Source organism: Xyrauchen texanus, chromosome 3 (genome assembly GCF_025860055.1).
Source record: "Xyrauchen texanus isolate HMW12.3.18 chromosome 3, RBS_HiC_50CHRs, whole genome shotgun sequence".
NCBI classification, from domain to species: Eukaryota; Metazoa; Chordata; class Actinopteri; order Cypriniformes; family Catostomidae; genus Xyrauchen; species Xyrauchen texanus.
In genome coordinates, this window is record NC_068278.1 from 46,026,479 (window position 1) to 46,054,377 (window position 27,899).

Genomic DNA, 27,899 nt, shown 5'->3' on the forward strand with positions numbered 1-27,899 from the left:
GGGAAAATGTCACTTTTTAAACTTAACAAACTTGTGTCTTCAGTGCCTAAATGTTTAATACGTGGTAAACACTCGACTGTCCCAGCTCTTTTTGAGTGTGTTGCAATCATCTGATTTGAAATTACTGTACTTTTTTTTTTGTTTTTATGAAATTCACAAAGTAAAACATCATATAATGTTTAGTTGTAGTGCGTTCAATATAGCATAGGGTGAATATAATTTACAAATTGCTCCTTTTGTTTTTATTAGCATTTTTCATACTATCCCACATTTTTGGAATTGGGGTTGTAGATAGATGGATGGATGGATGGTTTGATATTTAGTACTGTAAACCTTATCTTAATTTTACCGTATTCAGTGTGACAGTTGAGCCTGTTTCTGAACAGTTTCCTAGACCAGTCCTTCTGAGGCTGTGGGCTAGGCCCCTCCTCAGCATTCAACGCTTGAATGAGACGGTCTAGTAAGTGGAAAACCATATGCTTAGAATCATGTGATATTTTACTTTGTTTAGAAAATCCATATACTTTAGAAAATGAGAAATATGTCCTTTTTCTGTAAATTATTTTAGCAAAATATTGTATCCATGTGCAAGGGATTTTGGGTGATTGAAGCCAAGAAGGATGCAATTGATGCATCCTCTAAAATATGGCAATCGAAGGCTGCGAAACAAGGCTGCCTTCCAAGGGTCCTCACAATTGAGATGGCCTTCCATGGCAGCCGAGATAAACAGCCTGATGAGGCTGCAGCCTTCTGATTGGAAGCACCCATTTATTACCATTGGAGTAAGATTACTCTTATGATGCCTTTGTGATTTTTGGAGCTTCAAAGGCCTGATCACCATTCATTTGCTTTGTATGGACCTACAGAGCAAAAATATTCATCTAAAAATCTTTGTTTGTATTTAGCAGAATAACGTGTCACACATCTGGGATGGCATGAGGGTGAGTAAATGATTAGGGAATTACAATTTTTAGGTGAACTATCGCTTTAAGGGTGTTTCGTCTGGAAACCATTGCATTCTAATTAACATTTGCTTGGCATCTTAAAAAAAGAGCAGATTTACTTACATTCTAAATCATAAACATCTCAAAGAGATCTGCTGAATGTCCTTTTGACATCCATGTGGAAACGTCTTATAGGCAAATTGCAGATGAGCAAGCACCTGTTCTGTGCAATGGTAAAGCTCATAAAAATTTCTTGCACTTCTGAACATCCACACAACATTGATCAGTGCTCAATAAATTGGTACTTACATAAAGGTTGAAGGTTGGGGATTCAAACATTGAAGAGTCACTGAGATCTGCTATAACTAAAAAAAAATGACCATGGTAAAACATAGAGGGTGGTGGGATATTAAATGGATAGCTCACCAAAAATGAAAAATCTCTCATCATTTACTTACCCTCATGTCATCCCGTGTATGACTTTTTTTCTTCTGCAGAAAAAAACCAAAGATTTTTAGAAGAATATCTCAGCTCTGTCCATTAAATGCAAGTGAATGTGACCAGCCCTTTGAAGCTCCAAAAATGAGACAAAGCTAGCATAAAGATAATCCATACCAGTGGTTTAATCAATGACTTCTGAAGTGATCCAGTTGGTTTTGTGTGAGAAAAGACAAAAATATTTTTCCTTTTTCACTGTACATCTTGCCATTGCAGTCTCTAGGCACAACCATTATTTCAAGCCTGATTACACTTCCTAGTGACTGACGCATAGACAATTCGCTTTGAAGTGTAATCGAGCTTGAAATCATGATCGCCAAGGAGACTGCTGTCAAGATGTACAGTGAAAAAGGAGTTACATTTTGGTCTGTTCTCACCTCAAACCAACTGGATCACTTCAGAAGTCATTGATTAAACCACTGGAGTCTGATTGATTATGTTTTTACTGACTTTATCTGCTTTTTGGAGCTTCAATGTTCTGATCAACATTCAGGTGCATTGTATGGACCCACAGAGGTGAAATATTCTTCTAAAAATCTTCGTTTGTGTTCTGCAGAAGAAAAACATTCTGAGGTGAGCAAATTATGAAATAATTTTTGGGTAAACTAACCCTTTAAGGCATACGTGTGTGAAAAGTAATGATACCAGTGTTGAAATTGCTGAGTTATAATGATGTGTACTATCATGAACATATTAATTTTATTTTATTAAAATAAATATAAATTTTATGTTGATGATGGTGGTGGACTTACCAAGCTACCATTTACCATTCTTACCATACTGTGTAGCAATGTTACTTTGGCGCAAACTATTGGCCTCCTAACTATGATTATTCTAGCGTTTGATATTTTTGTGATAAATTATGATGGTTCCGTACGGAACCATTGTTAATGATCACTTTTGCAAGGGGAACGTTTAACGTGCCGCATAGCTGGCGGGGCGTGGTTTTGGGTTATGTATATGCACAACGTGAAAGTTAAATGAATCGCTAGTATTTTTCTTATTGAATAGGTCTTAATTACCCTTTAGGGCCTGATTATTTTGTAAACATTCAGGCTAAAAACTAAGATGAAGAAGAAAACGACGGAGAAGACGCGTCACGTCGTGGCCTGGATTAACAAAGCGGAGTACGAGCATGTGCTGGAGCATCTGTACTCCAGAGACCCAGCACTGCAAAAACACGCTTTGCACAGGATCTCTGCGTGGAAGGGCAGGTACGAGTGTCCGTGATGTTGTGAGTGTGACATTAATGTCATGTCTTCGATAACGCAGAAGAGGCAGTTTATGGCATTTTTATGTGACGTGACATCTGATGTTGTGTGATCTCTTGTTGTAATTTGTAAAGATTATAGACTTTAGGATTTTATTAATTTGCCATGAGATATAGAAAAAGTTTGGTCAAAATGCACTTATGGCATAAAGAGCTATTGCTCGAATCTGCAATGTGGTGCTTCAGCTAGACAGGTTTGGTGTTGGACTTTAAGATTTACTGTCTGTTGCTGTAGGTTCGGACACAACACTCCAGTAGCCGTGGAGAGCACAGCAGACCTGGTTCGGTGTCAGGTGCTGGATAGCACGGGCCAGCTGGAATCCAATGACCTGGTGCTGCTTTATGGCATGGCACTGGTTCGGTATGTCTCATGACTTTCAATCCTGCTGATTTCCTTACAAACATGTAATACATACTGGAATGCAATGAACATTGATGGGGACCAAATGTGGGTTTGGGGGTTGGTTTGGGAAGTGTTGTTTCTTTACAACGCATTACACAATGCATAATAACAGTTAAAATGAATGCACAGATAAATTGTATGAGGAAAAAAAAAAAATCAGTTTTACAATTATTTGCACATTTTCTTATGGAACAACACTGATGCTAAAAAATGCATATCATATAACAATTGTCTAAGTGGACATATTTCTAGGAGATATTTGAACGATAAGGGAAGCCCTATTATAAGAAAACTGCTAAATACACAAACGCACACTGACAAAATATAGGAGGTAGAGACGCTCCAGTCTAGGGCACAACACCGCTTATGCACATTCCAAGCTCAATTGATGTGCTAAAGTGTAAACCGAGTGCTTCAATGGTGCTTAAATGTAATTATAAGTTTATTAAAGCAATCTGTTTTCTGTCAGACACCCCAACATAAAGAACTGGCTACAGACTCTACATACTGTCTACAACACCTTACAAATGGCACTTTTCCACTGCACGTTACGGTTCAACTTGACTCTTCTGAGCTTTCTTTTCCACTGCTGTTTAGTGCCACCTCAACGTGGGTGGGATTATAGGCTGATCATCATAGTTGCGCCGCCTCTACTGCCGTGACATCATCTTCAACATGACACAAAACAATAACACGACCGCTAGCTGTTAGCTACTAGCTCATTGTGCTGCATAAAGCAGTTGTTGCATGGTGATTTTACACAAGTGGCCTGGTTGTTTTAGAAGCAAGCTTTCCAGTAGCTGGCCAACTAAATAAAGCAGAATAGTTAACGTACCATCCTCCAGCCGTGGCTGAGTCCAGGGCACTCTCCCTCCCATTGCTTGCCGGTCTAGATAGCGTCCATTTGGTTGAAACACTTCCACTTTTCCTTGATGGTTCTGTAGTCACTTTTTACTTTTCCCTACACTGTTGGTAGGTCCGGTGGTTGCCGTGTCTCAGCTGTGTGGCCAAAAGCTGAGACACTTCCTGAAAGACTTTTTCATTTCGTTCGTTGCTGACGAGAGGAACATATGCACCTCGTTTATTGACCACAGCATGGTTTTGCGCACAGCCATTTCTTTTTACAATTTGAAAGTTGTGTGAACAAATGATACTGCTGTCACTGTAGATAACTTTAAAACTAGTGGGTTGATGTCTCGTGTCGTAAATCCAGTGATTCTGGTAGCGATGATTCTCTCTGACTTATCAGTGATCTGCAGGGTTTTGACGTCACATTTAGTATCAGCTCGGCTCGCTTGGAACCTCAACTGAGGTGGTACTAAAAAAAAGTATCAGGTACTATACACAGTGGAAAAGCCCCAATAAGCGAGTAGAGTTGTGTTGTACTGTGCTGTGGAAAAGCCCCATAATAAACCTGTGGACTATGCTTAATAACGAGAACATTGCTTACAGCAGGCAATTTAAAGTCCAGTCATGACTTTTACATGACATTTATTTTGTTGAATGCGGTGAATTTTTACAGAAGCAATGTTTTAAATAATGAGGACAATCTAAGATGCAAATATTTCAAAGTTTACACGCTGATAGTAACTGTACACGTAATGCACTGAGCTCTGTCAGCATGCTTAAACATTACAAAAAGTGTCATCTTCATCCCTTTAAAATCAACACAGCTAAAAATATTAAACTTACTAGTTTGATGTTGGATGACTAGTGGAGCATCCTGTCCCATTTGTAGGATGTGTTTGTTTCTAGGAATCCTGTCTGCTTGTTTTACATCCGTCGTCTACAGTCAGTCATTTTAAATGCTGCCAAACAGCAGATTTAAGTCACTTTTTTGATGGATATGAGTCTAGTAGATTGAATTCCTCTTATATTTTGGAACTCGTGTGTTTAAGCTTCAGTTTCAAATAAATTGAAAGTTCGCAACACCTGGCCTTTAAAGCGCCATGTGGCCACCATCCGTAACCATAGCAACATCTCCAGTGTAAATAAATGGTTTATTTACATGTGGCAAAAATATTATAATGTATAAATATATAATATAAAAGAGTTTTTCATAATATTTTGTAAGCCTAAATGAGAAAACTCATGCCTGTGTTACCCACACATATATTTATACATATTTTTGCCACGTGTAAATAAAGCATTTCACATTTTTTAACCATGGATTCTACATTCAATTAACAGTGATATTTTTAATCGCAAAAAATAGTAAAACCATATAATCGCATTATACCTAATTCAATGCATAATCTAAAATGTTAATACACTGTATCATATCAAACTTTCAGAAAAAGCATTAGGGTTTATGTTTTATAAACAAATGTACCTTTACTTGCTCATCTGAATCCCTCAACATAAAATACAACAGATCATTTCTATGGATACCTTTAACATCTTTACTGACTCTACATATGACTCCAGTGATGTATTTCATGTTTTCTAAATTTATATGAATGTTTTGGTGTGGTTTACAGACCTACAGACTGAAATTACAGGTTGTCAGCCACAGACTGTCTTGGGTGTTTTATTCCTGCAGGGGGCGCTTGACCCTTCAAAACAGAATCCTCCATTCATCCACATTTAAATCTAAGAACGCTCTGTATCCATTTGGAGACATTTTACACTGGATAGTTATTTTTAACAAAAACTGATAACTGCAAGGAGTCATGCCTGTGAATGAAATCTGCCTCAGCATTATCTGTAAAACCATTTAAAAAAATAAATAAAAAACTACTGTAAGTTCATGCAGCTGAACTAGAATTATTGTTTGTTTCAGGTTTGTTAATCTCATCACAGAACGGCAGCAGAAAAAAATTGCTAAACCTTTACGGCATTTAGCCAGAAATGTAAGTCTGAACACATCAGTTAATTTGATCTTTTTAGTTGTCATAACTGCAATTCTGACTAAAATTTGTTCTCTTTCAGTTAAATATCCCAGAGTGGGTGGTTAACCTCAGGCATGATCTGACGCATCGCAGACTCCCGACTCTAAAGTGGTGCAGGAAAGGTGAGTCGCCTCTCAGCCAAAAAAACACTTACTTTGAATTCTGATAAGAGTATGTCTACAGGCACTCTGTTTACTGCATATACTGTTTGTAGTTTAACACTAAGATTTGAAGAGTTTTGCGTTATGCATAAGCATCAAATTTAAAGTAGCAGTAAGAACCCCCATCTTGGACTTTTGATGACAGTATTTAGTGATATAGTATTCACAGTCAGCCATGATTAAATCAATGAGTAAAAAAACAGAAGGGTTACAGAGATTAAGCAAGTAGTATATTACAAAATTTGCTCATTCTTTTAGGAAGCTTCCTAAGGTAAAAGCAGATATAACGTTTTTAGCTACTCGGGGCTTACAGCAGCAGTTATTGGTGCATAATAGAGATGTTTGTATTTGATCACTTGAAAAAAGTGAAAATCTTATTTCACTTTGTGATTCTTTTGAAGTCTTTCGAACTGTGGTATTACATATATATATATATATATATATATACAGTCACATTCCTGACTTGTCCATTTATTATGCTATGTTAAAGAGTTTTATTTTCATATAATTATTTCTACCCCAATACCTCTAGAGGGCGCTAATTTTCAATGCAAATTATTTGAGGCCTTGTTTTGTTATTTTAAGTAACATAATTGCAGAATTTATGGTTATCTCTGAAAAGTTCATATTCTAATATTCTAATCTTTCAAATGATACCTCATATGCCTGACTTATATTGATTATATTGAATATATGTTTTATTACATGTTTATTGTTTACATGCATAATTTGTACTATTTACGAGTATTTACTCTACATTGATATGTAGAACAAGAACTAAAATGGTACTGTCTCTTTAAGACTACCGGCAACAGTTCGGCTAGTGAGTGCATATTAACAAGAGAGAACTGCACGGTTTCTTAAGCGCATCCCTGCTATTTTTTTTATTAGAATTTTGTTTCTATTTTGTTGTTTTTGATCAACGACTGACTGTAAAGAACAGAAAGGGTATTAAAAGAGACATTATTCAATGACAAATGGATTGCATGGATCTTGTCTTTGGACACACTTTACACGGGATGAGTCAAACCAAACTTTTACATTCAACATGCAGTGAAAAGATCTTGGTGACAAGCTTCGCATAGAGTAAAATATAGATGTCGGGATTGTTCAAATGAAGATCACGTTTAATTTGAAAATGTATCTACCCAATGTATATATAAAAATAATAATAATACTTTTATTATTTTTATTTTAAGCCATACATGTGATTTTGTTAGGTTCAGCATAGCAAAATCCAATTCTTTTCATGTACTCCCTGGAACCCCCCTTTTGGAAGCACTGTTATAGACTACTTTCATGATACTTTGCTTTTTGTGTATGTGATTTTGGAACTTGCCATTGTAACTAACCATACACTTTAATTGTATGGAAAAGGCTGCTGGGGCATCTTTTGTGTTTTCCAAAAAAATATATGGGTTTGGGGAGTAAATGATGACATGAGGAGTAAATGATGGCAAATTTTCATTTTTAGGTGAAATATTTCTTAACCTCATAATCTGAGACTCCCTAAACTCAGCTGTGTATAGATACATCTTTGTGCAGGTGTTTATAATAATATTTTGTGATTGTGTGTTTTTTTTTTTTTTTTGAATCTCAAGGTTGTGTGTTTGTCCTGAACTGGTTGCAGAAGGAGTACTGGTCTCGCCAGCTGGGCGGTCAGCTGACTGATAATTGGGACTCTTCATCAGAAGAGGAGGGTGAAGAAGAGGGTGCTAAAAGACAAGAGGGAGATCTGCTCCACAGACAGAGAGAGATAGAGGGACACAGTGAGTTTGAGCTGTATAGTGGTATCTTCCATACATTGTCATTTGTGCTGTTCTGTCAAGAAAGGAGAGAGACGTTTAAAGACCATTTTTACAGTTTAATTTAACAAGCCCGAACAAAATACATTTATAGTTTATAAACATTTTATATTTCTTAAAATGCAAGCATTACTTTGTTCTTCCGTGGTCTATCTGTAATTGAGTTTATGAAGAAAAAAAAGGCAGGCAGTTAAATATTTGTTGTCTTTTGTTCCTTTCCAGAGAAAGTCAGAGAACTCCTCATCTCTTATGAACAAGAACAGTTTCAGGTAAATCTTTCATGATTAAAACAAATCTCACATTGTTTTAGTGCTCACCACCAGAGGACAGTATGAGCTTACAATTGTGAGAGCCCTGCCTTATGACTGCAAAGTGGTGTTCATGCACAGTTCTTTGTATCTCTGCTGTTTTTTTGTGTCTGATGTTAAACATTCTGTGATGTGTGTCCTAATGCAATGAGATTTTTCAAGTATAAAGTCTCTCAACAGACTAACCAAAGCAGGAAGGTATATCTCTGTTTTAATAATAATAATAATAATATGTAGGAGTGTAGGTGAGGAGTATTTTACATTGGTAGTGCAGAGCAAGGCCATGAAGTGCAGAAAGTTAACAGAAGTATGTTGAATTAAATGCAAGATTAAACAGGTGACCAGTGAAGATCGAACAGGAAAGGGTGATGTGTGCTGTCCGTTTGTATTCAGTAAGAATTTTGGACATATTGTAACCTAGATTTTGATGGCTAAGATAATGAAAGAGCATTGCAATAATCAAGATGCAAGATTATGATTGCGTGGACTAATGTTTCACCATCAGTCTGGCTAAGAATTAGGCAGAGACATGCTATGCATCGGAGATGAAAAATGCTGGGTTTCAAAGGCAAGGAAAGAGTCGAGTGTGGTGCCAAGATTTTTTAACAGTATTAGAGGGTCTAATGGGTGTTCCGTCAATATCAATACATACTGCTGTGTTCCTGGTGTGAGTTGGTGGGCCAAAAATCATGATCTCAATTTTATCAGTGTTGAATTTGAGGAAGTTGCAACTTAACCAGTTTTTATATTGTTGATGCAGGTGGTTAAACTAGAGTGTGGTAGGATTATGTCAGATTGAAAAGCTGTATAAATGTGTGTGTCATTTGCATTATAATGATAACTGAGACAAAGATGGTGAATAATGTGACCAAGGGGAAGCATATATATTGTGAAGAGAAGTGGACCCAAAACAGAACCTTGGGGGGACAACTTGGGTAAGTGGGGCCACGAGGGATTTGTAATTTTGAATAGAAATATAGTATTGTCTACCAGTGAGGTAGGAGGAAAACCAAGATAGTGCTGCTGCTGTCATACAAATTTCAGAGTTAGGAGATGAGTGTATTATGGCAGATTGTGTCAAAGGCAGAACTGAGATCAATCTAGAAAAGGACAGTGAGAGATCCAGAGTCAGCAGAAAGAACATCATTAACCCTTAACAGAGCTCTCTGTGCTGTGATTGACATCTGCGCAACTCATAGAAGAGGCACTGGACAGAGAAATGCCAGTTTCGGAGTTTGTAGTAATTTACATGACCTACTTCCATAATATTTTAACTTTATTAAAGCTGTAACACATTAAATATAACTGCATTTAAGATGTAACGCTGGGGTGTTTCCTTTGAAGACGCTCGACATACAAGTTTTGCTTCAGCGGAGCGGCAGCTCCAGCTTAATTTATTCCACAAAGAGAGTGCTTCTGTATTTACTTATTTTTTTATTTTAACCTGAAGCTGTTTGGAAAGGTTTGAGTGCATCTGGCCTTTAAGCTGTGTAATTCTTCCTCTTCTCAGTCAGGCGAGAGCTGCAGTGCTGCTCGTCATCATTAGAGTTTAATGTGATTTCATGTTACGTTAAATGAGATCAAATGACTATTCAACACCAAACATTTTTGTTGGCAATTTTTTATTGTCGACGTTGTCGATAACGGCGACTAATCGTTTCAGCCCTCGTGTCAACATGAACATTAAAGTTGCCAAGAAAATGAATAATTTCACTAGTTTTTAATTTTTATTTCTTTTTGTTTGGTTTTCAGTTTCATTGTATTTAGATTTAAAAGCCCATAAATAGTTTTTATGTTGTTTGTATTTAAAAAGTCTAATTTTAGTTGTTTAGTTTTACTGTATTCTTAGATTATCTGTTATAACACAACACAATATTATCTGTAATATTTACAATAAAGTGATGTGGGCATGGCTGAGCGACGTCTGTGGAGAGAGAGCGGTCGGGAGAGGAAGAACGGTAAGGATTGACACCTGTGGGAAATTATCTCTAATAGCTGTTCTGTGTTACATTGAGAGCCTGAAAGTGATAAAAAGGGAGTCCAGACCATCAGAGAGGAGAGAGAGACGCACGCAGCAGTGTTCGTGTGTTTTGTGTTCTGCTGAAAAGCAAAACTTTATGTGTTTAAACTGAAAAGTGTGTGAATAAACGACTATGTGGATTGTTTATCCGTTCCCGAAACCCGGGATTTGAAGGAAGAAAATGCAGGCATGGAGTCCTTCCCTCTCTCTTCCTTCCCTTCGCCCTGTTCCCATTTCCTGGAAATAGAATTCTGAACCCAAAACCGGTTCCTCTGTCTTGTGGACCTTTTATCCTGCCTATTTTCCTTAACCACTCTCCCCCACATGATGGTGCATCCGCTGCCATGGGTGTTGGCATGTCTGGGCCGGTCTGTTGGAGCTGCAGGGAGCCTTGGCACTTCCAGGGCCGATGCCCCACGATGGAGGTGGAGACATTGGTTCTGATCCCCAATCACATATTATTTGCAGTTCGAGTGGTCCCGCAAACCTCTACGGGGTTATCCCCATTTGAGTTATTGTACGGGAGTCGATCGTGCAACATGCATGACATCTTACCAGAAAATTAGGAAGAAGGACCTTCATACAGCAAAAATGAAATTCAATATGTTCTTGACCTGAGACCAAAACTCCACACACAGGGGCAATAAACACAGGAGAATTTGCTGCAGGCTAAAGAACGTCAAAGCCGGCTGTATAATAGGGGTACTTGGCTGCAGGAATTTACACCGGGAGATAAAGTCCTTGTATTGCTCCTCACATTGAGCTCTAAATTACTTGTCAAGTGGCAAGGAGCCTTTGAGGTCACACAGCGAATATGGGAAATCAATTATGAGGTGAAACGAATGGATAGAGATGGAGCACGTCAGATTTACCACCTCAATCTCCTAAAACCGTGGAGAGAGGCAATCCCTGTGACTTTGGTGATGGTGGTTCTAGAGAGGGAGGAGCTTGGACCGGAGGAGAACTTAAAAATCACAGAACGAGTCACCCCAGTTACTTATGGAGACCACCTCTCACCATCCCAAATCATGGAGGTTGCCAGTTTACAAGGAGAACACTCTTGCCTCTACCCGGTTGTACGGACTCCTAGAGCACCATACCGAGATGACCCCAGGGGTAAGGGTACCACAGTGACTGGGCCAGCCCAGTGGTTTTGGTTCCTAAGGCGACAGTGCAGTCTGGTTCTGTGTGGATTATAGAATAGACAATGCAGTGTCTAAATTTGATGTGTATCCAATGCCTCTGATTGATGAGCTGCTCGATCGGTTAGGCTTGGCTCGTTTTTATTCAACACTGGATTTAACAAGGGGATATTGGCAGATCTCTTTAAAGCCCATGAAAAGATGGCATTTTCCACACCGTTTGGATTACACCAATTCGTGATGCGTCCATTTGGTTTGTTCGGGGCCCCAGCTAAGTTTCAGCGGTTTATGACCAGAATCCTCAGATTGCATGCTGCTTATCTCGACAATATCATTATTTACAGTAATGATTGGCAGTGGCACCTGCAGCATCTGAGGGCTGTCTTGAGGTCGTTGAGATGGGCAGGACTCATGGTAAACCCAAAGAAGTGCACAATTAGATTGGTGGAAATACGGTATCTGGGCTTCCACTTGGGTCATGTTCAGGTGCGGCTCCAAATTGATAAGACCGCAGTGATTGCAGCCTGCCCAAGACCTAAGATCAAAAAGGCGGTGAGACGGTTCCTGTGGCTGACTGTCTATTATCGCAGGTTTGTGCGTCATTATTTGACTGTCACCAGCCCGCTGACTGATTTGACTAAAAAGGGGGCACCAGATCCGGTCCAGTGGATGGAGCCGTGTCAACAGGCTTTCACGCAGGTGAAAGCTACACTTTGCTTCGGGCCGTTATTACACTTTCCTGACTTCTCTCTTCATTTATTTTGCAGACAGATGTATCGGACAGGAGGTTGGAGTGGTACTGTCCTAGATGCTGGAGGGGAGGAAAGCCCCCTGATGAAGATTAGTCGCAAACTCGATGGAGACTCTTGTACAACATGATATAGGAGTAGTGTTTGGCGATCAAGTGGCGGTCCTCACCCTCTGGTACTATCTGTTGGGGCATGCTTTCACCCTCTGTTCGGACCATGCCCTACTCCAGTGGCTCCATCGCAGGATACCAACGTGTGGATCACCAGCATTTTAAGTTCGAGTTGGTCCTCAGGCATGTGGTGGATTTCCTCTCTAGAAAAAAAGGGGGGTCACAAGCTGGGGAGCCATGAGTCAGGCGATGGGGGTATATGGTGATGTGGGTGTGGCCGAGTGACATCTGTGCAGAGCGAGGCCGGGAGAGAAAAACGGTAAGGATTGACACCTGTGAGGAATTATCTCTAACAGCTGTTCTGTTACAGTGAGAACTGGAGAGGGATAAAAAGGAATTCCTGACCACCGGAGGGGAGAGAGAGAGCGAGATGCACGCTGCAGTGTTCGTGGGTGTTTTGCGTTCTGCTGAAAAGCAAAGCTTTATGTGTTTATACCTAAAGTGTGTGAAGAAATGACTATGTGGATTGTTTATCCGGCTTCCGCTTCCTCCTCCATAAAGTGAGTGAGAGATTTGTCAAAGTTGCATTTGTTAACGTTAGTTAACTATATTGGTTAAAGGTGCTGTAAGCAATTTTAGCCATTCTGGAATTTCCACAAGCTGAGCTGTTGGATTAGCCATGCCCCCTCTTTAAAAAAAAAAAAAACCTGCACTCCAAAGAGTCCAAATGAGCTTTATTAAGACAGTGAGCAGAAGCTGACATTTTTTGCATACCTTTTCATGAAATTAGCTTAAAGCACCTTTAATATGAACGAACAATGAACAACATTTAGAGCATTAATTAATCTTGTTTCATATTAATTCGAACATGTACTAGAACAGTTGAAGTCAGAAGTTAACATACACTTAGGTTGAAGTCATTAAAACTTGTTTTTTAACCACTCTACAGATTTCATATTAGCAAACTATAGTTTTGGCAAGTCGTTTTAGGACATCTACTTTGTGCATGGTACGAGTAATTTTTCCAACATTTGTTTATAGAATTGACTGTATCACAATTCTAGTGGGTCAGAAGTTTACATTCACTAAGTTAACTGTGCCTTTATAAAAGATCCAGACTACAGTTTGCAAGTGCACATGGGGACAAAGATTTTACTTTTTGGAGAAATTTCCTTTGGTCTGATGAAACAAAAATGGAACATTTTGGCTGTAATGACCATCGTTATGTTTGGAGGGAAAAGGATGAAACTTGAAAGCTGAAGAACACCCTCCCAACTGTGAAGCATGGGGGTAGCAGCATCATGTTGTGGGGGCACTTTGCTGCAGGAGGGCCTGGTGCACTTCACAAAATAGATGGTATCATGAGGAAGGAAAATTATGTGGATATATTGAAGCAACATCTCAAGACATCAGTGAGGAAGTTAAAGCTTGGTCGCAAATGGGTTTTCCAAATGGACAATGTCCCCAAGCATACCTCCAAAGTTGTGGCACAATGGCTTAAGAACAATAAAGTCAAGGGATTAGAGTGGCCATCACAAAGCCCTGACCTTAATCCGATTTGTGGGCAGAACTGAAAAAGCATGTGCGAGCAAGGAGGCCTACAAACCTGACTCAGTTACACCAGTTCTGTCAGGAAGAATGGGCCAAAATTCCAGCAATTATTTGTGAGAAGCTTGTGGAAGGCTACCCAAAATATTTGACCCAAGTTAAACAATTTAAAGGTAATGCTTCCAAATACTAATAAATTGTATGTGAACCTCTGACCCACTGGGAATATGATGAAAGAAATAAAAGCTAAAAATAAATAATTGTTTCTACTATTATTCTGACATTTCACATTCTTAAAATAAAGTGGTGATCCTAAGTGACCTAAGACAGGGAATGTTATCTATGATTAAATATCAGGAATTGTGGAAAAACTGATTTAAATGTATTTGGCTAAAGTGGATGTAAACTTCTGACTTCAACTTATTTATAACATTATAAGTTATGTTAATATATGGTATATTTTAACATTAATATAAATAGATTTATATTGCTGACACATGCTGATTTGTTGTGGTGTTGTCCAGAGCCCCTCCCCTAGATTTACGTGCCTCTAAACATCACAAATGCAGGCAAACTGTGGTTGGTTGTTTTTATATGTCAATCAGACGACTGCTCGTCTGTTGTTTTTTTTAACTGAATACACTGAGAAATCAGGCTTGAGAGATTATTTAAATAAGATCATTCAACACTGAATGAAAATGCAAGTAATTTTCTGCATGATTGTATTTTTCGTTCGTATTGTAATGCACTTTTATAGTTCCAGTTAAGTTTTGATATTGAAGTCCTTTTTTTCATTTGTATTTTAGTTAACAAAAATAGTTTTTCACTGCCAGTATTTGTCTAGTAATTGTTTTTGTTATCGATAATAATCTTGGTTAGCGCAGTATTGTTGTGGAATCCCATTTTTCAAGAAATACACTGTACTCGATTACTGTTTCAGGGACATTTTAAAGGTAAAAACATTTTCTTAAAAAAAGAATAAATAAATAAACTCTCCTGTCCCAATGAAATGTGCAGAGTCAACCATGAGAGATTACACACTTCACTTTTAAGATTATAGTTTGTGTGTGCTCTAACTTTGTCGTAATATTGTATGATGGATCTGAGTGGTAAACACTTATATTTACAATAGGTTATAATTGTTTCTGCTGTTGATTTTGTGCAGTTTGATGACAAGTTGAGGTATCTGTGTTTAATAACCACAATGCTCATTATTTTTGTCTGATTATGGCAGACGTATGAAGAGCTGGCAAAGCAGGGAGGGCAGCATGGAGTGTGGGCAGATGCCAGTGCTGATCTGAGCTGGATCCTGACACAGATCAAACATTTTGCCACAGAGGCTAGGTATGTGTGTATGTGTTTAAATGTGCAAGTCTTTATTACTGCAATATTAAAGGGGTCATGACATGAGAAACCAAATTTGCCTTGATCTTTTGGTATATAAGAGGTCTTTGTATCATTAAAACGTCCTGCAAGTTTAATATTTTAAGACGTCCTCCCCATTCTAAACGAATCATTTATTTAATCAAGCTCAAAATACAGCTCGTTCTGGATTCATGGTTAGAAGTGACGTGTCGGTTAGAAGTGACGTAACAGCGTTTGCATATGACCGCCTCCAGCACAACATAACTACGCTTATAAGCGCAAGACAACTACGCTCATTTCAGTATCGCCGTCGCCTCACAAGTGTTCAGTCGATGGACAGCGAGCTCTGACAGAGACTACTTGTGCACAGGAAAATTACGATGCCACACAGATGTGCTGTTCCTGGCTGTGGTCAAACAAAACCTCTGAATAAGCTGCCGAAAGATCCAGACGTCAGGGAAAAATGGATGCAGTTTATTTTTTGCGGACTGACCCAGTCACGGCAGTGTTAACTTAAGCGTTTGTTCTGTACATTTTAAGGATGACTGTTTTGAGAACAAATCTCAATATGATGCTGGCTTTGCCAGAAAACTGTTGCTCAAAGATAAGTCCGTGCCGACTATTCTGGGAACAACGACTACGCAAACTGTAAGTAATCTATTTTAAACTTTAAACTACTTTTTAAAGCGCAATTTCATTCATTATGAATAATCACAGTGTTTTTACTTAGTTTACTTGCATATTGTTCTGGCTGGGAGCGTCAATAATTGATACATAGGCACTGACGTTAGCCAATCATAACAGTGGGCGTTAACACTGAAGTCTTAAATGGAAAATGCCCCCAAAACAGACTGTTTGAATCAGAGGATGAGAAACAGGGTGGGAAAAGGTCATAAATCACTAGATTTTAAAAGTTTTTCTTAAAAAAAAATATATTAATACTATAATTGCACCTAAGGGAACATAATAATACAATAAAAAAAAACATGTCATGACCCCTTTAAATCAGATGTCTGTCACTGTGTTAGAACTTAACATCTGTTTTGTCTGTGTATTACAGAGACATCTTTGTTGATGTATTAGTGCAGGATGGATTTCTTATTCCCACTGCAGAACAACTGCGGTCTCTGGGTATTGACCCCTCAGGTACACACACACACACACACACACACACACACACACACACACAGCCTGCTCACTCAGTGCATATTCTAACTCTATATGTCTCTCTAACTTTCTCTCTCAGTAGAGAACTCTGTGGATGTTTTCTCCCCATGTCTTCCTCGAGTGTTCTTGCAGTTCTGGTTGCCCTTGTTGAAGGTCCTGGATTCGTCCATCTTTATTATTCTGATCCTGGACAAACTCTTTGCTGAACTCTCGAACGAGCTGTCCAATTACAAATCTTACTACATCACCTCCTGGATCTCAGAAATTTTCATCTGCAACAGCAAAAGTATGTACCCAAGACAATCTGTGTGTGTGAGCGTGTGTGTATAAACAGTGTCCCAAAAGTATGGTTTTGGACAAAGCAATAGTTCACACAAAAATGAAAATGATCTCATTTACTCACCCTAATGCCATCCCAGATATGTAAGACTTTCTTCTGCAGAACACAAACAAAGAATTTTAGAAGAATATTTCAGCTCTGTAGGTTATCACAATTCAAGTGAATGTGTACCAAATGTTGAAGCTCCAAAAGGACATAAAGCCAGCTGTGGAGGCGTGAGTGTGGTCAAGCGCCTGTCTGAGGAGAGAGAAAGTGGTAAGGAGTCTCACCTGAGATTAATTGCTATTAATATATGCGTAGTGAGAGACGGGAACGATAAAAAGAGCCCAGTCCACAGAGAGAGGAGAAAAGAGTGACACACCAGTGACTGCGTGTCTGTGATCATATAGTGTTTGTGTTACTGAAAAGCTGGGCTTTTTTTTCAGTGTATGTGGAAAAGCAGTCTTATTTTGTTTGCTGGAAAGCTATTTCTGTTATATTTTAATAAAATCTGACACACGTGGTTCATAGTAAACGGCTCCCGCTTCCTCATTTATCTGCCTGACAACAAACCTTTGTTAATAAAACCCTGGAAAGAGGAAGGATACGCTACTATGGAGTCATCATCGCTGCTGGAGGAAGTCTATTGATCCCTCGCCAACACCAGGCCAACATGGATATCACAGGAGAATTTGCTACAGGCTCAAGAATGTCAATCCCGGCTATATAACAGGGGAGCTCGGCTACGGGAATTTGCACCAGGAGATAAAGTACTTGAATTTCTGCCCACATTGAGCTTGAAAATTACTTGCAAGGTGGCAAGGGCTCTTTGAGGACATATGGCAAGTTGGGGAAGTCGATTAAGAGGTAGTGCATATGGAGAGGGGTGGGGCACATCAAATTTAATACCTCAACCTATTAAAACCATGGAGAGAGAGGTGGTCCCCTTATCCTTGGAGATGGTAATTCCGCAGAGGGAGGAGCTCGGACCGGAGGTGAAGCTAAAAGCCTATAAGTTCAGCCCTGTCCCTTGTGGAGACCACCTCTTGCCGTCACAATGTACGGAGGTTGCCAGATTGCAAAATAATTTCTCTGACATGTTCTCACCTCTCCCCAGCTGCACTAATCTCATAGAACACCACATCGAGACAACCCCAGGGGTAGTGGTACATAGCCATCCCTACCAGTTACCCGGACACAAGAAACTGGTAGGACGGGACAAATTAAAGGCCATGCTTAATAGGGGGTAAAAGAAGAATCCTACAGTGATTGGGCCAACCCGGTGGTTCTGGTACCGAAGAGCAATGGCTCAGTCTGGTTCTGTGTGGATCATAGGAAAGTCAATACTGTGTTGTAATTTGATGTGTATCCAATTCCTCGTATATTGACAAACTGCTCAATCAGTTGGGCATGGCTTTTATTCAACACTGGATTTAACAAAGGGATGTTGGCAGATCCCCTTAACGACGATGTCCCATTAGAAAACGGCCTTCAAACCATTCGGTTTACACCAATTTGTGTTCCGTTCGGTTTGTTTGGGGTCCTGGCTACATTTCAGCGTCTTATGGACAGAGTCCTCAGATCGCACGCTGCATTTGCCACGGCCTATTTGGATGATATCATTAGTATTCATAGTAATGATTGGCAGCGGCACATGCAGCATCTGGGGGCCTTTCTGAGGTCGCTGCATTGAGCGGGGCTCACAGCAAACCCAAAGAATTGTGCAATTGGGTGGGTGGAGGTACAGTATTCCTGTGGGCAGGTGCGGCCTCGAATTGATAAAACCACAGCGATTGCTGGGCTGGCTATTGTTGAAGGTTTATGCCTAATTATTCGGATGCCACCAACCCGCTGACTCATCTCACTAAAAGGGGAGATCCAGACCTTGGTCCAGTGGACGGAGTCGTGCCAACAAGATTTCACACAAGAAAAGCTGCTCTTGGTGGCGGGCCGCTTCTGCATTCCTCTGACTTCTCTCTCCCTTTTGCAGATGGATGCATCTGACAGGGGGCTGGGTACAGTACTGTTCCAGGTGGTGGAGGGGGAGGAGCGCCCGGTGCTGTACATTAGTCAGAAGCTCTTTATGAGAGAGACAAATTACAGTACCATGGAGGAGGAGAGCTTGGCCAAGAGGGTGGTCCTTACTCTCTGCTTCTATTTATTGGTATGGGCATTCACCCTCTGTTTGGACCATGCCCCGCTCCAATGGCTCCACCGCATGAAATATGCCAATGCCGGATCACCCGCTGGTATCTGGCAAGCCAGCCATTTAAGTTTGAGGTGGTCTACAGACCAGAGGCACAGATGGCTGTCGTAGACTTCCTCTCCAGAAAGGTGGGGTGTCAGACCGGACAGTTCTCCCAGCCTGAGTCGGGTGGTGTGGGTATGTGGAGGCAAGGGCGTGGTCAAGCGCCCGTCTGGGGGGAGAGAAAGTGGTAAGGAGTCTCACCTGAGATGAATTGCTATTTATCACTTTATCACAAAGCTCCAAAATGCACATATGTGCATTTTGGAGCTTTAAAATTTTGGTACCCATTCACTTGCTGATACCAAGATATTCTCCTAAAAATCTTTCTTTGTGTTCAGTAGAAGAACGTAAGTCATACACTATATTTTAAGCCTTGGCCTGCACAATTAATCAAAATAAATTGATATGACCATGTTCAATATTTTATTTTATTTTTTTTTACTTAAATAAATAGTTAATTAAATAAATATAGATTATGTGTGCTGCTTTGTCTGGTCTGTATTGTTTTAGTGCATTGTTTCAGTGTTTTCAGAGGGGTTCTGTGCTCCACAACTCCATCTTGTGCTCAGAGTAACACCGAGTTCAGTTCCGTTTGCTTACATAACTGTGAGTGTGTTGTATTTAAAGCGCTGCAGATTAACTTTAATTTCACTTTTGCTTAACTCCTAATATGTTTGGCCACTACAAGTTAATATAAAAATACAATACCTCATGGCATTGGATATTTGTGGACAGAAGAGGCAATGTTAAAATAAGGAGCCCTACGTAAGCTGCACTTATTATAAATAATTTTTAATTAAGTATCAAAAAGTGTCATCTGCAAAGAAATAATGCTTAACCTTTTCTCAGAACTAAATTTTTGCAATTATTTTCAGCCAGTTGGTCTCAAGGATATGTTTAGTGGATGTACACTCACAAACCACTTTATTACACCTTTCTTTTCTGCTGTTGTAGCCCATCTGCCTCCGTTCAACATTCAAGTTGATCTGCCTCAACTCGTTCGACGTGTTGTGCATTTTGAGATGCTATTCTGCTCACTACAATTGTACATAGTGGTTACATTTACATTTATGCATTTGGCAGATGCTTTTATCCAAAGCGACTTACAGAGCCCTTATTATAGGGACAATCCCCCTGGAGCAACCTGGAGTTAAGTGCCTTGCTCAAGGACACAATGGTGGTGGCTGTGGGGATCGAACCAGTGATCTTCTGATTACCAGTTTAGTGGTTTAGACCACTACACCACCACCACTAGATATGGTTAAAGCTCGAACCAGTCTGGCCATTCTCTGTTGACTTCTTTCATCAACAAGGCATTTCTGTCTGCAGAACTGCCACTCACTGGATGTTTTTCCTTTTTGGCACTATTCTATATAAACTGTTGTGCGTGAAAATCCCAGGAGATCAGCAGTTACAGAAATACTCAAACCAGCCCATCTGGCACCAAAAATCATGCCATGGCCGAAATCACTGAGATCAAAGTTTTATTCCCCATTCTGATGGTTGATGTGAACATTAACTGAAGCTCCTGACCTGTATGCGCATGATTTTATGCATAGCTGCTTAGATTATCGCATGAATAATTAGGTGCACAGGTGTTACTAATAAAGTGGTCGGTGAGTGTATGTTAGTGAATAAGTCAGTTTCACACAAGTTCACAAAGGTGTCCATGCAGAGAAACTATGGACATCTAACTCCAAGTTTGATACCTACAAAAAGTCTCATTTGAAACAGTATATCTATAATGTTTGCAGCCAAACATGTTTTTTGTGAAATATGTTGCTTGAAAAGTTTGTAAATGTCATTTTGGTTTTATGTTTTGTTATATAATGAAATGATACTCATACATTTTTAAGTGTGGCTGAAGTGTTCATACTTTTTGGAGCCATAGTTTTGTGCATCTGCGTTGCAGGTGAATTGAAAGCCCACAGACGGCAGAAGATAACGAAAGAAAGGATCTTTGCAAACAGATTACAGTTTCCATGGCAGAATCTCATCTCTTCATGTGTGAATGCACCATGTCCAGCGACACCATTCCTGCTACGACAGTGAGTAGACACACACATACGGTGATCAGCCACAACATTAAAGCCACCTGCCTAATATTGTGTAGGTCCCCCTCGTGTCACCAAAACAGCGGCAATGGATGGCCAGACTGGTTCGAACTGACAAAGTCTACGCTAACTTAACCTCTGTACAATTCTGGTGTGAAGAATAGCATCTCAGAATGCTATTCTGAGATTTGGGTTGGTGCTGTTTTGGTGGCACGAGGGAGATCTACACAATATTAGGCAGGTGGTTTTAATGTTGTGGCTGATCAGTGTTGATTCACATAAAGAAAGAGACAAACACACAGCGTGGGTGAAGGTAATTAAATGAACTTCTTTTCTATTAAGGATTTTGAGTGACATGGATAAGCCCATCCCTCCCGATACACAGCAAAACCTGCTTCAGCTCTGTAGCATCTACACGCAGGGTTACCATGGAAACTCTTCCCCCGAAACCTTAGACTCTCCTCAGCCTGTCTACACCTTACAGAGCCTTCAGGAGAGTCTTGTCAGCAACATGTCACAGAACAGGGACACCCACACTTCTCACCATACCCCTGCATCTTTGCAGGCTCAGCCCACAGAGGAACTCCAGGAAAAGCTAAGCGCAGAAACTCTACAGGAGAGAAACTCTGCATTACGAGGATCTGCATGGAGCGTGTGCACAGGTGACATGAACAAACATACATACACAATGGGACACACTTACATAAGTGTGGTTTTAAACACACCCTTATTTTCTATGCTGGATTTTAATGTTCAGAGGAATAGTTCACTCAAAAATTTACATTCTGTCATTTACTTGTGGTGTTCCAAACTCACATTGTTTTTCTTCTGCGGAACACAAAAGGAATTTAATAAATGTCCTATTGGATAAATTTAATACAATGGTAGTACATAGTGACTTACTTTGTACAATGGTTAATAAAAGCACCCAAAAGCATCATAAAAGTAGTCCATGTTACATTGCCACAACTACCAAGCCTTCTGAAGTCATAGGATAACTTTGTATAATCATTGGTTTTTGCGAATGACACCATGGTGGTTGGTCACGAGATGCACAAGAACCAATCAGGTTTGATTTTATCGGTGTGGCCACCATATTGGATTTCCATGCAATAAAAGCACAGTGTTATAGCAATTGTTTATTGCAAAGAACATATCTGGCTTTTAACAAAAATACGTAAAATTATGTCAAAAGATTTGGAAATCTCATTTTCTGAAATCTTAAGTAAAACAAGAAAATAAGTGCTTCAATAGACAGTTCTATGTAAACTTAATGTTGCACAGTAGCTTATACCAATGTACCATGGACTCAAGCATCCTAATACTGCAGGTACCAGTACCACAGTGTTTTTTTTTTTATTAAATATAGTTGTATGTACGTACCGAATGCTTATAAAAAGTGAGACGCTGATAAAAGAGCATGGGAATTTTAATTTGACAGCCTTAGTCTGTTCATTATGTAAAGTAATCATATGCCTTCAGAAGACTCGGTATATGGTGCACGGGTCACATGGACTAATTTATATGAAACTTTTGGGTGTTTAGTAAGTGTTAAGGTGTCTCTATATACTGCCATTGTATTGAATTCATCCAACGGGACATTCATTAAGTTATTTACTTTTGTGTTAAACAGTAAAAAGAAAGTCATGATGGTTTGGAATGTTATGAGAGTGAGTAAATTATAACTGAATTTTCATTTTTAGGTGAACTACTCCTTTAATGTTGGATGAATATATTTGGCCTACATTGTAGATAAGAATTTGTTAATAATTTAAGAATTTGTAGATAAGAATACACTTCACCATAGTTAAGGGTGAAGTGTATAATTTCTGCACCACCTGTGGCACCAAACAGAATTGATATTTGTCCCTCCCAATCTCATGCTATTGGTTGAGCCTGTGTTGCTATGTAAGGCCGCTCGAGCAAAAAGAGCAATGCTGAATGCTCCACACAGTGTTCACACTTTTCAGAAAGTCAAGCTCAAACAGTACGTTGGAGCATTTGACCTGAATCCCTTCACTTGTGTTTACAGTTATTCTACAAATTGGCTTTTGTTTGTTTCAACATGGAAGGGTGAGGTTTGTGCTGTCTGCAGTTGATTTCTTGTCACTTGTATAATACATTCATTAATATATTCAGACTATCTGCACACTGTCATTGCACATGGGGTTACTTCTGTTTCCATGACCCCAAGCACTAGGGAGAGAACAAAAATAAGTTATTATGGAAGGTGTGTAACGTAATGTCAAAGAAATATAAAACTTGTGACCCCTCAAAACCCCACCCCTCACACATTTGTCCTATCACTGGAGAGGACTTTATTGTGTACCTTAATAAATGTTAAATGTAGTTACAGCTACAGTTTTTAAATGTTGTTGTTTTTTTTTTTTGTTTTTTTTGTAATGCTCGGTATAAATATAGACTTTCCAATGCATTGCAATCTTCGTTTGAAATAATCTCTATATCGATTCTTAAATTTCACGATCAATATTTCACTCTATGTGACAACCTATAATGCAAGTAATTAATTTGCATGTGCAACCAAATTTCACACAATACGACTGAAACATTCTCTGATTCGCCAGAAAATAGCCATGGAAGCTGGCATGGCGTTAAATTACAAATTCACACACTCTGATTAGCCACTGGCTTAAATGTACACATTTCACTCACCAGTGATTAGTGTTGTCACGGTACCAAAATTTCAGTAGTGGGTACCAATACCAGTGAAATTTCACAGTACTCGATACCATTTTCAGTACCAAAGCAAAAACAGTTTACTAAACAACACTCTTTCGTTAACAAAGTCTACAAAACATTAGCAGCAGAACTAAGAACAAAAATATGCCATTGAGCAACACTTTAATTTAAATATATTATTTTTTAATTATAACAAAACTGAACAATGTATGCTTAAAGTATTTTTGAACACTTATATAAGATTTGCTTCAACTTTTAATTTAAGTTTTTACCAAGTACTAAAAAAAAGCCTTAATGAACAAGCATACAATAGAATTAATAAAAAACAATTTACAAACTAATGTGCAAAGTGCTCTCTTATAAATAAAAATGCATATTGCCAATTTTCTTCATGATAAGAAATGCATAGTGACATATATATATATATAGATATTATGATTAAGTCGCGAGCAGTCGCGTTCTAATCTAGCTGCATATAGCGTGCGCGCTCGAGGGATGAGTTCCCCGAGGCAGAGTCTCTCTCAGCCGGGTGCAGTTTCAATCTCTCCCCCTGAGATCGGGACATTCGCGCAACTCATAGAAGAGGCACCGACCACACAGAGAAATGCCAGTTTCTGAGTTTATAGTTATTAACATGACCTGCTTCTGTATTATTTGAACTTTAATAAAGCAATTTTTGTGCATTTAAGATGTTACCCCGGGATGTTTCCTTTAAAGAGCTCCACCTCCGCTTATTCCACAACGGTACATGCTTCTGAATGTACTTTTTTTTTAATCATTCCCTAATACTTTGGGATCTACATAAAATAAACTGTGAAAGTTTCGAGTGCATCTGGACTGATCTGTGTAATTCTTCCTCCATCAGGCGTGAATTGCTGCTGTCACGCGATATCGTTACAGTTTTATGTGATTTCATGTTACGTCGGTAAACATGAAATCGGCTATTCGACAACGAACGTGTTTCTCATCAATTTTGTATTTTCGACGATGTCGATAATGTCGACTAAACGTTTCAGCCCTAATGCAAAAGATAATATGCTTTTAAACTCGCCTGCTTTATTTGCTTGAATAAATCCGGGTGTCTGTCTTTATTAAGTTTGATGTGTTCCCTCTTATTGGCAGAAAATTGCGAAAGCAGCGTTTACAAACAGCTTTTTGCTGATCTGTGATGTTTCCCTTTTAATCAGCCTCAAATTACCTGGCTTTTTCCACTTTTCATTTCGACATGATTCAGTTGAGGCTCCGCAGCAGCTTTGCTTGTCGTCATCTTTTGCTTGTTGTGAGCGTTCGAAAGTTCCCGCCTCCAGAAATTCTTGTATCGTAAATAATTTTTTGTTTGAGTACCGACTTACCGGTAATTTTGACAACGCTACCAGTGATTGAATAGTATAGTGGAGAACACGTTATTAGCTTCTGCCGTTATTTTGGTTTAACTTGTTATGTGTGTGTCCAAAGATGAGATCCACAGATCCATATGTAATTAAAAAAAATGTCTATTTTAATACTCTTTCTGTTTTTTACAGTCAGTTGTTGATTAACAACAACAACAAAAAAAACATTTAATTCTAATCACACATGGATACGTGAAAGAAATTACGCACATCTTCTCTCATTATATGCGCTTGCTGACTCATGCCGCTAGTCTTAAAGAGACAGTACTGATAAAGCACATGCTCTACATATCAATGTAAATACTTGTAAATAGTTCACATTTTGCAAGTCAACAATAAAATATTGCAAAAATATAGTTGCAATTTTAACACATTTTCTTTACTCTGATTTTCTTGTCACACCAGATAAGGTCCCCTGGAAAAGGTATCCACTAGGGAAGGTTCCAGGACAATCTGAAGACCCCTCCTGTTTAATTGTGGAGTCACATTCGACATTTACGGTGTTCGACCAGCAGGTGGAGCTCGATCAACTCCCCCATGGCAACAGGAGGTTAGACATGTGCAGCACCTTCATGTAAAGCAGTTAAAGAAATATTTCCTGTTTAACACAGCTAAGGCTTTATCAACAGCATCTGCAGCCTGCATTCAAGTACCACAGAAAATAATGTCAATTCATCCATCAGATTATAAAAATAAATGATAAATGGAAACCTTAAAGGCAACATGGTTTGAGGGTTTAAAGAAAATTGTGAAGCTTTGTATTTTTGTAAAAGTTCAATGTCAGTATGAAATGCAAATTCACCCTATCTATTTTTTAAATGCATGTTATTGTTCGTGTTGTGAATGATTCATCCATGCACATTTTTTGCTTTTTATTAAAAATTTTTACCTCGTAATCTTTCATCAAAATGTCATTGCTGGATCTTCCGGTAAAACGACAGACTTATTTCTGGTGATGTATGCAGGACATCTCCAATCATTTAGTCTGCTTAAACCCCACCCCGTTCTTATAAATATCACAACCTTGCATAGAGTTGAGTGAAGCGTCCGCCACATGTTGGTGAAGATGGCAAGGTATATTTTCATCCTTCAAAACTATCATTCCTTAACCCAAAATTCCTTGGTTATGAGTCAGTTGGCTTGAATTTACGTACAAATGAGGAGGAATATCTGAGAATTTGCGGTAATATTTGAGGCATTTCACGCCTGAATTGTTGAGGTGATTACTAATTAATACAATGCTTCGGATGCCTCTGGAGGTAATTTATATTTTTGAATGTAGTTATCTTGAGATGCACATCATGAGTAAGTGTTTTTTTTTTCTTTTCTTTATATTTAGTGTATTGTGATTCAAAACATTAAAATATAGTTAGCTTTTACTCACTCGTTTTTCAATGGCTACAGCCTCTTTGTAAGCAAAGACCATGATGTGCTTATGCATTTATGTTGTCATTTTGATCATAAATGTAAGTGAGCAGATTCCTGCTCAATTTCACAGATACCTCTGACTCGAGCACCACAGCGGTAGGGGTGTGTGTGTCCACTCGCATTCACATCTGCCTGTTCCGCTATGCAACACCCTTGTTTTTTTCGTGTTCAATAAGCTATTTCACTTGGAAATATGTCACAATATGGAAGTAATGGTCCCAACTTCTGTTTCATGCCGACTTTAAAATAATCATTCATTAAATGTGATCTGTACAGTTGTCTAAACAGGTGGGAGGTGGGACTACTTATTTGGGGCTGAATAAGGTCTATTGTATATTTGAAATGCGTATATCTGCTAAAGGTGAATATTATCAATGTTACAGAGTAAACTAGCATATAAATGGCCTTAAAGATCGCAGACTTTAAAGTTGATTTAATGTCATTTGTAGTTTTTTGTGATTTTAATAAAATTGCATTTTCATCCACAGTGTTCCACTTCAGAGCAGAGGTGCCGCTGGATCAGAGGGGCCTCTTTGGACTCACAGTGATCTCAGCAAACTCAATGCTGGGCTCAAACTCTTTTAATACAGAAACAAAATAACACTTGCTTCAGATGCTCAGCAGCCTGAAGTTACTCTGTACTGCCATCCCTGAATTATGAACCTGTCCACACACACATGCACGCACGGATCATGTTGAAAACAATTTGGGGCAAAGTTGGATTAATGCTCTTGTAGATAAACATGCATCCAACTCCTCTCTGGTTCTTCTCTCTTTGATATTATGATGCTGTGTATTTTACAGTTTGAAACATGAAGCCATTTTTGTTTTATAATTCATGTTTTTCAATGAGAGGAGGAATATCAGCCATCTATCTTGCCACAAGATCTTTAATGTTAAGGTGCAGGCTGCAAGTTTGCCTCTTCAGCTTCTAGTGCTGATTCAAACCATTCAGGTTTGCAACTCCAATGTCTCATGAGTTTCTGATGATGGTGTATTGTTGCTATTTGAGAAATGTGTAAGGTTTCATGGCAATAGAATATACATTTTATGTACAGTAAGTGTTTGAACTTCAAAACGTGCCAAAATAAACTATTTTGTTTTGTGTCTTGATCTCAGTGCTATGCTTCTGTTTGAGAAAAAGGGAGACAAACTATAGACGTGCTTTTTATTGAGGTCCATTTGTTAATGGTATCTATTCTAATGGACCCTTTTCACAAACTGATGATCCGCTTGAATTTAGCAGTGTACATCAAGTAAAGTTTTTAATACTGTATTTTTTTTTAATAATTTTTATTAAATATAAATGTATTGCATTAATGCCAGGGTAACATAACAATAAAGGAATATTGCTGGCTCAATACAATTTAAGAGGCGG

At 38.9% G+C, this 27,899-nt stretch overlaps 1 protein-coding gene across 2 annotated transcripts; it reads left to right on the forward strand.

Annotated features, from left to right (window-relative positions):
- The first annotated feature begins 2,377 nt into the window (after window positions 1-2,377).
- On the forward strand, window positions 2,378-27,634 carry LOC127628882 (ribosomal biogenesis protein LAS1L-like). Of its 2 annotated transcripts, none has more exons than XM_052105837.1 (13): window positions 2,378-2,656; window positions 2,948-3,073; window positions 5,898-5,967; window positions 6,047-6,128; window positions 7,769-7,936; window positions 8,195-8,241; window positions 15,084-15,193; window positions 16,275-16,360; window positions 16,461-16,667; window positions 20,861-20,996; window positions 21,345-21,664; window positions 25,499-25,643; window positions 27,010-27,634. In XM_052105837.1, the coding sequence occupies exons 1-13, from the start codon at window positions 2,511-2,513 to the stop codon at window positions 27,104-27,106; spliced, it is 1,740 nt and encodes a 579-aa protein (XP_051961797.1). In that variant the 5' UTR covers window positions 2,378-2,510; the 3' UTR covers window positions 27,107-27,634. The 2 variants fall into 2 exon arrangements, with proteins under 2 accessions (XP_051961797.1, XP_051961806.1); XM_052105846.1 differs by having other exon boundaries at window positions 16,464-16,667.
- Window positions 27,635-27,899: the final 265 nt, after the last annotated feature.

Excerpts from the sequence above, each read along its gene's own strand:
- LOC127628882 (XM_052105837.1), top strand. The coding sequence starts at position 2,511 with ATGAAGAAGAAAACGACGGAGAAGACGCGTCACGTCGTGGCCTGGATT. Across the intron at positions 2,657-2,947 it reads ATCTCTGCGTGGAAGGGCAG|GTTCGGACACAACACTCCAG; the intron begins GTACGAGTGTCC and ends CTGTTGCTGTAG. Across the intron at positions 21,665-25,498 it reads TGCATGGAGCGTGTGCACAG|ATAAGGTCCCCTGGAAAAGG; the intron begins GTGACATGAACA and ends TTGTCACACCAG.